Below are 15,329 nucleotides of genomic sequence, written 5' to 3'. Positions count from 1 at the left end.
ATAACTTTTTGTGTTTACACAGAACCTTCTGAAAACATTCTGTAACTATTCAAGGGAAGGAGCTGAGCTTCATAGTATCAAATTCTTGCACTCAGGCTTCCTCATCAGAACAAGGGTTCAAAGAACCATTTCCACCCCAATGCTCTGCCTAACCTTTGTGGCCCTTGAGGAACTGAATTGAGTCAAATGTCAAAACTGACATTAAACAGTCAGGATGTTGAAAATGGACAAGAAACAAGAGAACAGAGAATGTTAGGAAAGTCTGTCTTGCCCTGACTTGCCATTTCCAAATTACAGAGTATATAGTAGAACTCATTTCCAAACTGTTTTGAATCCATGCCCATGCATATGTCCAAAGGGAGATTTTCCCTCAGGCAAATAAATACAGGGTAAGGCTAATATTTACATGAGTTTAATTTCACAACTCAAAGTCAGATGCTATTGTCCTCTCTACATATGAGGAAATTGAGGTTAAATGACTTGTCCAGGATCACAGACCCTGATCTTCCTTAGTTCAAAAATAATGTGGGAGGAAGAACATGATTCATGTAACTAGAAAAAATATTCTAAATTAATAAACTAAAAAAAAATTAACCACCCTGCCTCCTCCACTTACTTAGGCAAGGGCTCAACCCTTGTTTCTTAAATTTTACTTAAAAGAGTGGAGCTCTTCAGTTTGATGAAGATTTGGAACTGTTTTTCAAAATGTTTTTAAATATATAGGATTATAAAGGAGACTGATTATACTGAAATATAGTTATCAAAATGTTAAATTCAGATTCCTGCTTACCATGACATGACACACACCTGAGCAAACGGCTTTCCTTCCTTATAACTTTCATGGACCAATCATGGGAAATTCTATGATGTCCTTTATTTTCTTTAAAAAAAAAAAACAAACCAAAAACCCTTACCTTCCATCTTAGAATCAATACTATAGATTGGTTCCAAAGCAGAAAAGCAGTAAAGGCTAGACAATGGAGGTTAAGTGATTTGCCCAGGGTCACAGTTAAGTATCTGAGGTCAAATTTGAACCCAGGATCTCCCATTTCTAGGCTGGCTCTCAATCCATTAAATTTTTCTTTTAAATTAAGGCATTTGATAAACTTCCCAAAACACTGTCAGAATCTTTGGTTGCCTGAAAGCCACACAAAGGACACACATTTCTTTATTTGAGTTAAATTTCCCCTATTTCTTTTTTCTTGAATCCTGAGGAAATTAAAACTCACTATTTGAAATGCATAGTTCCTTGGAACATAAGCTTGCCTATTGGAATGATGTGATTGTAGGTAGGAATTTTAGGTTCTAGCCCCAGACCTGATATCAGCTCAGTGGGTGATTTTGAATAAGTAACTTACCCTCTTGAGACCTTGATTCTGTAAAAGAAGCAAGAAGATTTCCTAAGAACACTTGTAAAGCCACAGTGGAATTGCATTTTGACTAAGGGAAGGGGTGGGGGAGGTGAGGGGAAGAATATGATTCTTGTAACCAAGGAATAATGTTCTAAATTGACTAATTAAATAAAATTTCAAAAAAAAAATAAAAGATTCCTAAGAAACTTTTTTGATCTAGCCAATTTATGATTCTGAGGTCTTCAACCTTCTGACAAAATGAATCTAATGACCCTTCCACCCCTCCTCCTTTTAAGTCATTTTGTGATCATCTTGCTGAAATTCAAAAACCACTTTCTGGTGGGGGTAGCTAGATGAGAGACAGCCAGGCCTGGAGAAAGGAGGTCCAGTTCAAATATGATCTCAGATACTTCTCTAACTGTGTGACCCTGGGTAAGTCACTTAACCCCCATTACCTATCCCTTACCACTCTTCTTTAGAACCAACACATAGTATTGATTCCAAGACCAAAGAGTAAGGCGGTGTTTTTTTAATCAATTAAAAAGAAAAACACTTCTGGTCCCAACCAGTGTGGGAGGAGACTGATATTCTATATTCTAAAGGGGGAGAAGGGGAGAGAACAAGCATTTATTAAGCACCTATTCGGTGTCAAGCAATGAGTTAAGCCCTTTACAAAGATTTCATTTGACCTTCGCAATAACCCTGGGAGGTAAGTGCTATTATTATCCCCATTTAACGGATGAGGAAATTGAGGCAGTGAATTTTTCTGGGTCACACAGGTAGTGTTTTGAGGTGGAAAGTGAATTCCATTCTTCTAGACTCCAAGCCCATTGATCCAACCACTGTGCTACCTAGTTCCCCTTATGGAAGGTCTGACCTAGCAAAATATAGTATAAACTAGCACTTAATAAATGCTTGTTTCCTTCCTTCTGTTTCTAAGCCTCTGCAGCTCTCATGCCATGTTCTAAGGACCCTTCCCTCCCAGCTCTGCCGTTCCATGTTCTAAGGTTCCTCCCAGCTCTGACATTCTGCCCTGCAGAAGGTCCCTCCACCGCAGTTCTGCCATTCCCAGTTCGAAGACCTTCTTCCCGAACCCTTTCCAGTTCTAGGCGGCTTCTCACCTCTCCGCTCCTTTGTCCCCTCCCACCCTTAAGGCTGCTGCCAGCACAGTTCACCGTGTTCTGATTCTAGTTCTCTTGGCCGCCCCCTGGTAAGCTGTTTTTGTAGCCCTGAAGCATTCTAATTCCGCTCTCCCAGTTCCCGCCCTGAGACTCAGGACTCGCCCACACACTACAGCCCCATTCCTTCTTCTCCTCGGGGTGGTTTCGCCCTCAGATAGCCACGGGGCTGCCTCCGCCCCCTAGTCCAAGCCCCAGTGGTACAAGCCAAGCGGCCGGCGAGCTCCTTGACGTACGCATGCGCGGCTTGTAGTGGGCCCAGAGATTGGGACTTGAAGGTGGGTGGGGGAAGAGAGGGAGAGTCTTGGCTACTAGCGATGACGTGTTCTTAAGGCGCCGAGTCCTGAAGTACTGGCCTCCCTTTGAGATCCTTTGAGATCCTGGAAGGTTCCTGACAGGCCACTCAGGCCAACACCCTGCGGTGAGGAGTGCTGGGCGCCCCTGGCTGGTGCAGTATTGGAACGAAAGAGAACGGGGAGGCTCAGGGGAGGGGGAAGCCGAACGGGGGCGACTCAGGGAGGGAGGAAGACTGAGCGAAAAAGGCAGAATGGTCTCTAAGGGGGACAGGAAGCAGAGAACGAGAGGAGGGGAAAAGAGGAGAGAAAGGGGTTGCCTCGAGCAGGAGAGAAGGGAGAAGGGGGGGACTGCGTGAAGGAAAGGGGAGGAGAGGAAACCGTCTAAAGGAAATGGGGAAGAAAGGAGGAAGAGGGTGGAGAGATGAAAGGAGGAAGTGCCTGTGTAGAGGGTGGAAGTGAGGAGGAAAAATAGAGATGCTTTCTGAATGTGGGGCAGAGAGGAAGAAAGCTGGAGAGGAGGAGGCTGAATAGAAGCAGCAAAAAAGAGGAGCTGTCTGAATAGGGGAAGACACTGAATCTCAATGGGAGGCGAGGACGGAGTGGGAGGATAACTAAAAGGGGGTGAAAGGAAGAATAAGGATGTTCTCCGGAGGAGTGGAGAGGAGGAAAGAAAGGGGCTCCTCAAGGTCAAGAAGGGGGAAGAGAAAAGAGGGAAGAGCTTTTAGAGGGTATGGGGAAGGAGGTCTCCTTAATGTGGGGAAGGAAATTGAAAAAAGAGGAAAAAAGGAGGTTCCTCTGGGTATGAGAAGAAGAGAAGAAAAGACCATTTAGTGGATGCCTTGCCATGAAGATTTTTATGGGTGTTAGCTTGATTTTGAGGGAAGTGGGGAGAGAAAGTATCAGAACTACTGTAGACTCTTCCTTGAGTATCCTATACTAATATAGTCCATACTTCTTGAGTGGAAAGTGTTCAGGGCTTGTATCCTGTAAGATTCTCTCTAGCTGAGATTTTATCCCTGGATTTCCTTAGTGTGCAAGGGACAAGAAAAGGTGACAGCAGTCTGTGGAGGTCCAGTTGTAGCTAGATCCTGGGATTTCTCATTGACCTCTGTTGACTTTTCCTAGGTGCTCTTTGGTGTGAGGATACCCAGATCTGTTTTCCTAAAGGGACCAGAAACCATGTCATGGATCAGGGAAGGAGAGCTTACACTCTTAGAGCGATTTTGTGCCAACATCATTAAGGTAAAAGATTAAGGTCCAGGTCACCTGTACCTTCTAACTTAGGGTGGGATATTACCTAGGGAGTAGATTCTTAACCAAGCTCTATTCTCCCCAGCTTCATCAGGGAATACAGTTCATTTCTATTGACATTTTTTACTTAAATGCTTTTCAATTAACAACAGTTGTTTTGTCTCCCTCCTCCAGTGTACCTTCTCCATTAAGGGAAAAAAAAGGAAAAACAATATCCTTGTAAGAAATATGCATAGTTCAGCAAAAACAAAAACAAATCCCCCTCTTTGGCCATGTGTTGTTCTGCATCTTGAGTCCCCCTCTGTCAGAAAGTGGGCAGCATGCTTCAGCATTGGTCCCTGGGATTATGGCAGGTTTCATTGATCAGAGTTCCAAAGTCTTTCAGATTTGTCCATTTTTGTAATGTTATGATTATTATATAAATTATTCTCCTGATTTTCACTTTACTCAGCTTCATTTTATAGGAGTCTTCCCATGAAATTGTCCCTTCATTTCTTAAAGCCTCATTCTTCTGACATCTCTCTGGGTGTGTTGGTGTTGGGGACACAGTGAAACAAACCAAACTTGCCTTCTAGAAGCCTCTTGAAGATCAAGAGAGATATAACATATGCATACATGGTCATTAGAGGAGAAAGAAAACATTAACAGCTGTAGTTATTCAGATAGACTTCAAGGATTACTGAATTCATTGGTATAGTGGCTTCCCCCCTCTCTAAAACTGCTTTCTCTAGACTTGAAGGAGATTATTGAATGAGCTTTGGGGGCTAAAAACCATTTCTGACAAGATGTAAGGATTCTCTCTGAAATTTGCTAGGCTTGCCTTTTAGCAGACTTTCTCACTTGGCAGAACCTAGACACAGCTTGTATATTGTAGCATCCCAAGCATATTCACATCTATGAAATATAGATGACTGTATGATTACTGTGTCTCCAAGCATAAGGTTATACCAATGAGGCTTGTGAATGTAACCTTGAACTGGCCATGCGGCCCTTGGCTAAGACAAACTCATTAGCATGCTCGGAGTCAATTCCCCGGGAAAGCGCGGTTTGCAATCTACACGCCCAAAGGTGTTCCCTCTACCTTGCCACCCAATCTTAATTGTCTATACTTTGTGATGTGGTTACTACGTCCTTGGGAGTACCGCCCAAGCAGGACATGAATAAATTCAGAGGCAATCCCATGAACTTCCTCTTGGCCTTTCTCCCTTCCATGGAGCTCCACTGGGCTCCTCTATGACTATGTCTCTCTCTTCTTGACCTTCTCCTTCCCCGAGGCTGGAACCATCTCGGCCTGCATTCTCTATCTTAATCTCCTCAACCACCTTGTATTCCATTATCCTCATTTTCCGCCTTAAGGAAAATCATAGGGGTTGCCTGCCCTATCCAATCACTGATTTGTCCGTGTCTTTCATTTCCACCCTGGTTCTCGGTTCCTACCTCTCCTCGGGTCCCATCACAAAGGTGAGCCCCTTCCCTTGTGGAACCCTGCTGGTCAGGGAAGTCCATTAAGGAAAACCCCACATATATCAGCATAGCCTCTGGCAGGTTGCAGAAGAGCCTCATTGGAGGAATGAGAACTAACATAAACATGCAAGGTAGTTGAGCAAGTATTATGGACAATTTATATAGAGAATAACCAAGACCTGGAGAAACCTTCTCTTTGCTACACTTCCCCTACCCTGTACATCTGAAATCCCTTCAGCTTTTCAGAAAACTACATTGCATAAAGTGTCAGTGTCCATTCCTCCAACCTTTTGACATGTTTATCATCAAGAACTTGTTTCAACATGTCAGGTTCAAGTTGTTTTCTTTGTATGCCACCTTTCTCATGTCTGTTCTTTTTTTAAGACCCAACTCAAGTCTGCCTCCCTTTAGGAAAGCTTCCAATACTGAACCTTCTGGCTTCAGCCTTTTTTTTTTTTAAACCCTTACCTTTCATCTTAGAATCAAAACTGTGTATTGGTTCCAAGGCAGTAGAGTGGTAAGGGCTAGGTAATGGGGGTTAAGTGACTTGCCCAGGGTCACAGAGCTAGGATGTGTCTGAGGCCACATTTGAATCTAGAATCTCCCATCTCTAGGTCTGGCTCTCAATCCAGCTGCCCCCTCAGCCATTTTTTAGTTACTGCAGCAGGTTCCAGATTTAATGTTACATTCATCAGTGTAAGTCAAGATTCTTGTAAGGGGCTGAAGTGAAGAAGGAATGACTAGATCTTTCTGTGGGCTGGTTTCTTTGAATCTGCTCCAGAGCCTTAATTGATGACTCTTTAAGCTTCCTGTGTCCCAAAGATGAATATGCAGTGAAGGATGGTGCAATGTGGATTGATCTTGGTGGGAAAAAAATCAGATTTAAAGCAACCTCATCCTCCTTTTTGTTTAGTTATTTATTTATTTTTTGGTCAGGACCTGTGATTTTATTGGTGTAGATATCTGTTAAGGAAAAAAATCCCTCTGTTAGAACAGAATGCCAACCGTTTTGAAATTTGTACTCTGAGGAATATAAATGAATCTAGCATAGGTTAGAAACAGGACTTGAACTCAGGTATTTTTGACTGAGAGGCTAGATTTTTATCAACTGTACTTCTTTTAAAAAATATACTTTATGGGAGCAGCTAGGTGGCTCAGTGGATAGAGAGCCAGGCCTAGAGACAGGAGGTTCTGGGTTCAAATTTGACTTCAGACACTTTCTAGTTGTTACTTAACTCCCATTGTCTAGCCCTTCCTTACCACTTTACTGCCTTGGAGCTAATAATTAGTATTGATTCTAAGACAGAAGTTAAGGGGGAGGGGGTGTTTTTTAAAAATATATTTTTATATTACTCTTGTCTGAAGAATCTTTGAAAGAAGTTAAAAGTTAAATTAGAAAGGCTGAGGTAGGTAAGGTAATAGAAGCAAGACATAGGAACACTTTTAAAAAGCATCCCTTTAAGAATCTTCTGATTGGGGGGCAGCTGGGTGGCTCAGTGGATTGGGAGCCAAACCCAGAGATGGGAGGTCCCGAGTTCAAATCTAGCCTCAGACACTTCCCAGCTGTATGACCCTGGGCAAGTCACCTGACCCCCATTGCCTAGCCCTTACCACTCACTCTTCTGCCTTAGAATCAATTCTGATTCTAAGATGGAAGGTAAGAGTTATTAAAAAAAAAAAAAAAGAATTTTCTGATTGGAATCATTTCTTCCTTTGTCTGAATTAGAGGGCTCCTTTACTAGCTACTATTTCCCCCCCTTAGAAATTCTTAGTTTTCAGTCTGAAAGGACTGAGCTGCCTGCCTTCTCATGATTTAGTCTGTTTTACCTCTATTTGGTAAAATTATGAAATATCAGAGGTATTTGATATTTCATAATGGCTTTGAGATTACCTAGTCCAACACCCTTCATTTTATAGATGAGGAAGTAGGCCCAGAGAATGCACAAGTGCCCTTCTAAAGGGTTCACAGGTGGTCAGAGAGAGGTTTGGAGAGCTAGGCAAGTTCCTAACCTCTTAGGACCTTGTCAAGTGCCTCTGTTTTTACATTTATAAAATAAAGATAATTGATGATTAGGCAGCTTCTCCCTCTTAGTTCCATGAGTCTAGAGTTTACCTATTCAGGCATGATTAGAAACTCAGGCTCCCAGCTCTCAGGTCAACTCTTTCCCCCCTGTAACCCAGCTATCCCAGTTTCCTAGAGGCAGACTCAGGAATTCAGAAAGTTAGTTTCTTCCCATTTTGTAACTTAAAGGATTAAATATCTGTTAATGAATTCATTCTTTTGAAATATAGAAGAATTTCATTAGTTTTGGTTCTTTTTCCTCATAAGTTTAGGCTTCATTAATTTCTGTGGTAAAAAGTGTTTATTGCCTGTTACCCCGCCCTTTATTGATGAGTCTGTTGTCCACTTAACTAGACTAGTACTCAGAACAGACACTGTGTCCTCAGGCCCACACTATTCCAGGTAGGTGTAGAGCTACTAGACCTTAGGGCCACTGGCATGGCTTTAAGAGAGCAGTCACAGCAATATCACAAGGAAGCCTAGGAGTAGAGCTTGATTGAAAGGATAAGTTAGTTAAGTATTTATTATATATTTAATGATAAATACTTTTTGGTCTGTCCTCTTGGTTACCCCATTTGGGGTTTTCTTGGCAGAGATACTGAAATGGTTGACCATTTCTTTCTCCAGCTCATTTTACAGATGAGGAAACTGAGGCAACCAGGGTTAAATGACTTGCCCAAAGTCACACAGATAATGAATGACTGAAACCAGATTCAAATACAGGAAAATGAATCTTCTAGACTTCAGGCCCAGCACTCTATCCACTGCGCCACCTAGCTGCTCCAGTCCTAAGTACTAGCTATAGTTTGTTCTGCTCCTTCAAGACAATTTGCTTTTTAAATTCTAAAGTGAAAAGTAAGCAATTGTAGAACATTTGGAATATAATATTCAGTGACAGTACCTGCTGCAGGACTTGAAGAATTGTTGAAGCTGGAAGGTTCAGTCTTAGAAGCCTTCCTAAAGGGAGGCAGACTTGAGTTGGGTCTTAAAAAAAGAACAGACATGAGAAAGGTGGCATACAAAGAAAACAACTTGAACCTGACATGTTGAAACAAGTTCTTGATGATAAACATGTCAAAAGGTTGGAGGAATGGACACTGACACTTTATGCAATGTAGTTTTCTGAAAAGCTGAAGGGATTTCAGATGTACAGGGTAGGGGAAGTGTAGCAAAGAGAAGGTTTCTCCAGGTCTTGGTTATTCTCTATATAAATTGTCCATAATACTTGCTCAACTACCTTGCATGTTTATGTTAGTTCTCATTCCTCCAATGAGGCTCTTCTGCAACCTGCCAGAGGCTATGCTGATATACAAGCTGTGTCTAGGTTCTGCCAAGTGAGAAAGTCTGCTAAAAGGCAAGCCTAGCAAATTTCAGAGAGAATCCTTACATCTTGTCAGAAATGGTTTTTAGCCCCCAAAGCTCATTCAATAATCTCCTTCAAGTCTAGAGAAAGCAGTTTTAGAGAGGGAGGAAGCCACCATACCAATGAATTCAGTAATCCTTGAAGTATCACCAATGAGGAAAATAATCTATTATATATTTTTATTATTGTTATTAGCCAGATCTACCCCCAGGGGCATAACGTTCTCCAACCAGCTGGTAGGTAGATCTTTAAGCCAGTTACTGTCTTCCTTCCAATCTCCCAAAGGTTTGGATTATCTTGTTGGGAGAACAGCATGGTACAGTGTAAAGAATTCTGGGTTTGAGTTCCAAAAACTGGGGTTCTAATGCTTGCTCTGGTACTTAACTATCTGGGTGACTTTGGGCTAAGTGTTTATAACTTCTCTGGACCTTGCTTTCCTTATTTTTTTTCTTTCTTTTTCAGTTTAATTCTTTTCCAGATTATATGTCAATTCAATTTTTAATAATCATTTGATGACTTTTTGCTATCCGTGTTCTCTCTCTCTCCCTTCCACCCCTCCTCCCTCTCCAAAAAGGCAGGTAATATGATATAGTCTGTACATGTTATCATACAATACATATTTCCATGTTTGTCATGTTATGAAACAAGGCACAAATTGCTTACACTAGAGAAAAAGCTCATGGAGGAAATAAAGTAAAGAATGGTTTGTTTCAATCTGCATCCAGACTCATCATCATCATTATCAGTTCCCTCCATGATGGTAGAGAGCCCATTTTTGTCATGAGTCCCTTAGAGTTATCCCGGAACTTTGCCTTGTTGATAATAATTGTCCATCACAGCTGATCATTGTACACTATGGCTTTTACTGTAGATACCATTCTCCTGGTTCTGCTCACTTCACCTCATATAAGTCTTTAATGGGTTTTGTTTTGTTTGGCGTTTTTTGGTGATCATCTTGGTACTCATATTATTTCTTGTGACCATCTTGGTACTCATATTATTTCTTAAACATCCTCCCAGAATTCTTTAAGCTCGGATCTTCCTGATTTCAAATCTACTTCTCTATCCTTTATAACATCTTCCCCGGATTGCCTCAACAACATTGGGCAGGGTGGGGGGATGATCATATATAGAAGTTCCCCTATTCTCCTGATGACTTTAGTTTCTTGGAACTCTAGCTCTAAAATGTTTTGTTTTGTTTTACTTCTACATCAAGAGAATGGAAGATCCCTTTCAGCTCAAATGTTCATGATTCCAGCTAATAGTCTTCAGTGGCTATTGTACATATCTGTTTTTGGATTCAGCAAAACTAAAATCACACAGCCAACATTTGCTAAAGGCATCTTGAACTTGGGTCTTCACTCCAAAGCCAGCTTCTCTGCTACCTATGACTCTTGGGCAAATCGATTGATGTTTCTGGGTCTTGGTTTCCTCATCTTGATGATGATGGGGAATTAAGGGCCAGTTACTCATCTATGATGGCATCATTCTTTTTTGTCTCAGCTGGCAGAGTCACCTCCTGCTAACACCAAATCACTGCAACCTCTCAGCAGCCAAGGAAAGCCTCCCAGCCGCCATTTTGCCACTCATCAGAGGCCACTTTCCTTATTTTTAAAATGAAGGAGTTGGACTTGAAGGTTCCTTCAAGCTCTAAATCTATAACTCAACTGCTTGTAAACGTTACCATCACAACCCTTTCTGTTTCCTCTTCTTTCCCTATGCTCCTACCCTCCCAGTTATTATCTCAAGGCTTTGGCATTTAAAGAAATGGAAAAAACAGTTTTTTGCAAAAAAGTTTGGGATCCCACATAGTAACATTCTAGTGTCAGTAAACAGATTGGTTTGGTTAGTGTTGAGAGGCCATATGGAGAAGTAATGAGAAGCTGAGTTCAAGGAATACTGGAGAGAGCAGCTAAAGAACCCACCAACTAGTAGAAGAGAGAAGTTAAGGTTTCAAATCCAAGAATTGTTTATTAAGTCTATTATATACAAGGCACTATGCAAATGACTTTACATGTATAATTGATATCATATTTCTTACCTTCTCAATGAAAAAAAAAAGAATGCTTAAATAAATAAATGGATATGAGGAAAAGAAAACAGGGCACCATGCCAAGCAGAAAAGTAAAAAGACAGAATGGAAAACAGGCTTAGATTCTACTGAATTGGTCATAGTAGGCAATATGGGATTTTCACTCTTAAGTTTTTGATAGTAAGGAGAACTTTTGATAAAGGAAAGAGAGAAGCTAGTCTTGGTTCTCCTGCTTCTACCTCCAGAATATTTTTCCATGTCACCCCAGTAGGCAATGTGGGAGTAGATGAGGGGGTTGCCTGAATTCTTAGGCTGATAACAGCCTTCCTTTCATACAGGCCAATCCCTGCTAGCTTTGAGATGATGATTCTCCTTCCTAACTTCTCTCCTCCTCTCCTGCACATGATTTATCTCTTGCCCCCATAGGCAGGCCCGATGCCCAAACACATTGCATTCATCATGGATGGGAACCGACGCTACGCCCAGAAGTGCCAGGTGGAACGACAGGAGGGCCATTCGCAGGGCTTCGATAAATTGGCTGAGGTGGGAGGCAGTGCCCCTGGGCAATGCTTGTGTACTGAGGTTCACATCAGAATGTTTAACACTTAGTTCTTAGGATTACCTTAGTCTTTGGGGTGACATGGTCCATGCTTTGCTACAGAGGCTTCTCTGCTCAGGTAAAGGTAGAAGGGGAAGAGAAGGGAGGGGGAGAGGAATAAGCACTTATTAAGTGCGTACTGTATGCCAGATGCCAGAACCTGTGTCATATATTTTTCAGAGATTATCTCATCTGATCCTTACAATAACCTTATGGGGAGATTTCTGTTATGACACTTCTCCCCACCACAATTTTAGACATAAGGAGACTGAGGATAGGTAGTATTTAAGTAGCCTACTCAGAATCCTACATCTAGCTAGTAAGTGGCTGAATCTGGATTTGAACCCAGATCCCCCTGACTCCTGGTGCTTCATCCACTGTGTCATCAATAGCTTCTAGTTATTGAATGAATGGTTCTTGAGTATGATTGTATAAAGAGCCATGATTATGTGAGCCCATCTCCCTGAATGGTGGACAACCTGCAAAGGCCATCAAGATAATTATCTGAATATTCTTCTTCCTAAAACTGCTCATTGGCCTCCCAAATTTTTGATTAGCTTCAATGTCTGCCTGTGTAAAGGACTCAGATTTGTCCTTTGTTCCAAACCACCTGTGGGATGCTACTTAGAGTGGCTGCTGTAGAGATAGCAAAGGGCATGTCTACCTTTCACTGGAGCTGTTAAAAGGTTCAAGATGCTTTGGTTTAGGGGAAGTTTTGTTCTTTCATCTGTTTGCCTTGAATGGCTTGTTGTTCCCCTTTAACCTCTAAGCATCTTCAGCATTTTATCTTCTGACACTGACTTTATTCTCAGATATAAGAGTATATAATTGAGAACAGATCTTAACTCAGCAATCTTTCCCCAACTAGGATCAGAACAGTTAATGCTGATTTTAAAAAATTTAGTCCTAGAAAGATTAAGTGATTTACCTGCTTTTATATAGTTAGTTAATGAGGGATCCAGGGACCACAACTCAGCAGAATCCTATTGTTTTGGTGAAATTGTTTCTGTTGTTTCTGTCATCTTCACAGGTTTTATCTGTTCCCATGTAACTATAAGACAGGGCATGAAGTGTCTGTTTTCTTCCTCCCACCCCCATCCCTGGGACCCTAGCACTTTCCCTTTGTCCCTTCTTAGACCCTGCGCTGGTGTTTGAACCTGGGCATCCGAGAGGTGACTGTCTATGCCTTCAGCATTGAGAACTTCAAACGCTCAAAGAATGAGGTGGATGGGCTAATGGAGCTGGCCAGGCAGAAATTTACTCGCTTGATGGAAGAACAGTAAGATGTCTTTGGAAGGGGGCAGCAGTATTCCATGTGTCCTCAGACTCCTAGAGAGTATGTGGGAGTGATCCTGTGTACCTACTCCCAACTTGTCCTGGGAAAGACATAAGGCCTTAAGGCTTCATTCATGGGGAATTAGTGCCAACAACTAGCATGGTAATTGTGAATCTTCCCCTACAGTTTTATGCAAAAACTTGGTTCAGGGAGAGAATATGAGAGAAGCCCTGAGTAATGCCTTTCTCTTTCACTCTTGAGGAAAGAAACTCAGGGAAAAATGACTGATTCTGAAGCTTAGAACCCCAGGTGACCAGTAAGAGCCAAGTTTCTTCATTCCCAAGCAAGAAGAGTGACTAGCATGAGTGCCCAGAAAGTCTGTGGCCAGAGGCCAAGGTAGATATAAGAAGGAAGCACCTTAAAACAAGCTTTTGAGGAAACCAGCTCTAGTATCTTAGACTCACATGGCTCATGCAATAATCCATTGGTCATGTGCCACTGGAATAAACAAAGAACTTAAAGATATTTCAGGGAAAGCCAACTTGGAGCTCTTGAATGCTTAATGTTTGACCCTCGAAATCACATCCAAAAATATTAGTTATGGATTATGTTGATGTCCATTGAAAGTAATATTATAAGGGGCAGCAAGGTAGGTCAGTGGTTAGAAAGCCATGCTTGGATTTGGGAGCAATGGGTTCAAATGCAGCCTCAGATACCCTGGGTAAGTCACTTAACCCCAGTTGCCTAGCTCTTACTGGTCTTTTCCATTGGAACTGATACTTAGTATTAAAAGACAGAACGTAAAAGTTGAAAGGAAGGAAGGAAGATTATATTATTTGAACAACCTAAAAAGTTATAATGTGGATACAATATAAGGGTCTTTCAACCACATAAAAAGGGAAATGGAAAAGCATTTTCAAAACAATGAACATTTTAGAGAAGCATTTTCTCCTCTCCCCCAACAACAGAAAAAAAAATATTTATTTGACCTTACTGGACATATTAGTCCTGATCCTTTACCTTAATCTAATTGGCTACCCTTAACACAGTAAGTCATTGAGAAAAGGCAGCCAAGTCTCTTCAATTGAAAACTTTCCTAATAACCCAGGCAAAAAAGGGTTTGTCTGGTGCCTTGCTTGTGTTTTATGTTTCTGTGGTGTCTATGATGAGGGAAACAACATTGTTTTTAGATTGGTCTTCATCCTTTGAGAAGTGCTATTTAGGTTATAATTTGACATAAAGTATCTTATGGTTTGAAGAGTGCTCAGTTTTTATTCTTTCATTTGATCCTTGACAACCAGTTGAAAATGACTTTATAAATATCCTGCCTATGTTGCAAATAAGGAAACTGAGGCTTAGGTTAATGATTTGCATAAAGTCACACAACTAGTTAATGGCAGGGATGGGATTCACAGCCACGTCTTTCATTTATTCTTTCTCCTCCTTTTTGGGAAGACATAGAGCCTAGTACCCAGTGTTCTTTCCTGTTGCTCTCTATATCACGTTCAGTTCACACTGTTGCTCCCCACTGTTCAGGAACCCTGGGCCTAAGTCCATGGAAAGGTTTGAAAGTAGCCTGACAAGGTCTCCACTCTTGAGGAGCTTGCAGTCTCAATCCTACAGACTCCTGTTAAGCTTCTGCTAAGTTTAAAGGCCCCATATTATCTTCTGGAAATACAAAGATAAAAGGAAAATGAGATTCTGCTGTCTGGGACTAGACATTTTCCTTGGGACTGTAAGGTTTACCGAGGCCCAGAGAGGAGGAAAGATTTACTCAAGGTCATTAAACAGCAGGGAATTGTCTGAGAACAGAAGAAGAAATGTGCAGTCATGAGAATTGGGAGGAAAGCAGCTAGATGGCTCAGTGGATTGAAAGCCAGGCCTAAAGATGGGAGGTCCTGAGTTCAAATGTGACCTCAGATACTTCCTAGCTGTGCGATCCTGGGCAAGTCATTTAACTTCCTCTGCCTAGACCTTACTGCTCTTCTGCCTTTTAACCACAGTACTGATTCCAAGATAGAAGGCAAAGATTTTTAAAAAGAGAGAGAAAGAATTGGGAGGTAAAAAGTGGAGTGCCTACTGTGTACACAGCACTGCTAGGGAAGAAGCATGAATAATTCAAGTCCAATGTTTTCTGCTGCCTTAGTGGAGGCAGCAAGTCTAGCAAGAGGGATGTATACAGATGTGTAGTATGGGCACATGTGAATATACAATACTCTAATTATAATTCAAAATATGAGAGGTATCACCTACACACATGGGCAACTGTGAATTAGGAACAGACTGCAGATTCTGTAAGCACCAGATCCTCTTTTCAAGGCTAGCTGTCCCAAATCCCCTGGTGCTTCCTTCAAGAAACAGTTCAAGCGCCACCTGCTGGGAGGCCTTTTCCCTGCAGCTGCTAGTGCCTTCCCCTTTAAGGTTACCTTCCATCTACTCCTTATGTATCTCATGTGG

At 41.6% G+C, this 15,329-nt stretch overlaps 1 protein-coding gene across 4 annotated transcripts in view; it reads left to right on the top strand.

Annotated features, from left to right (window-relative positions):
* The first annotated feature begins 2,666 nt into the window (after nt 1-2,666).
* DHDDS (dehydrodolichyl diphosphate synthase subunit) overlaps nt 2,667-15,329 on the top strand; it is a 38,976-nt gene continuing 26,313 nt past the window's right edge. For 3 of the 4 annotated variants that reach the window (XM_056795481.1, XM_001363502.4, XM_056795480.1), the window contains exons 1-4: nt 2,667-2,951; nt 3,952-4,068; nt 11,425-11,541; nt 12,733-12,875. In XM_056795481.1, the coding sequence (XP_056651459.1) occupies nt 4,006-4,068; nt 11,425-11,541; nt 12,733-12,875 (323 nt within the window). In that variant the 5' untranslated portion in view covers nt 2,667-2,951; nt 3,952-4,005. The remainder of the gene's footprint in view (nt 2,952-3,951; nt 4,069-11,424; nt 11,542-12,732; nt 12,876-15,329) is intronic. The other variant, XM_007491369.3, reaches the window with a different exon arrangement.

The sequence above is a fragment of the Monodelphis domestica genome, chromosome 4 (assembly GCF_027887165.1).
Source record: "Monodelphis domestica isolate mMonDom1 chromosome 4, mMonDom1.pri, whole genome shotgun sequence".
NCBI classification, from domain to species: Eukaryota; Metazoa; Chordata; class Mammalia; order Didelphimorphia; family Didelphidae; genus Monodelphis; species Monodelphis domestica.
Note: the sequence above shows the minus strand (reverse complement) of the source record. Positions and strands in the feature narration are given on the sequence as shown.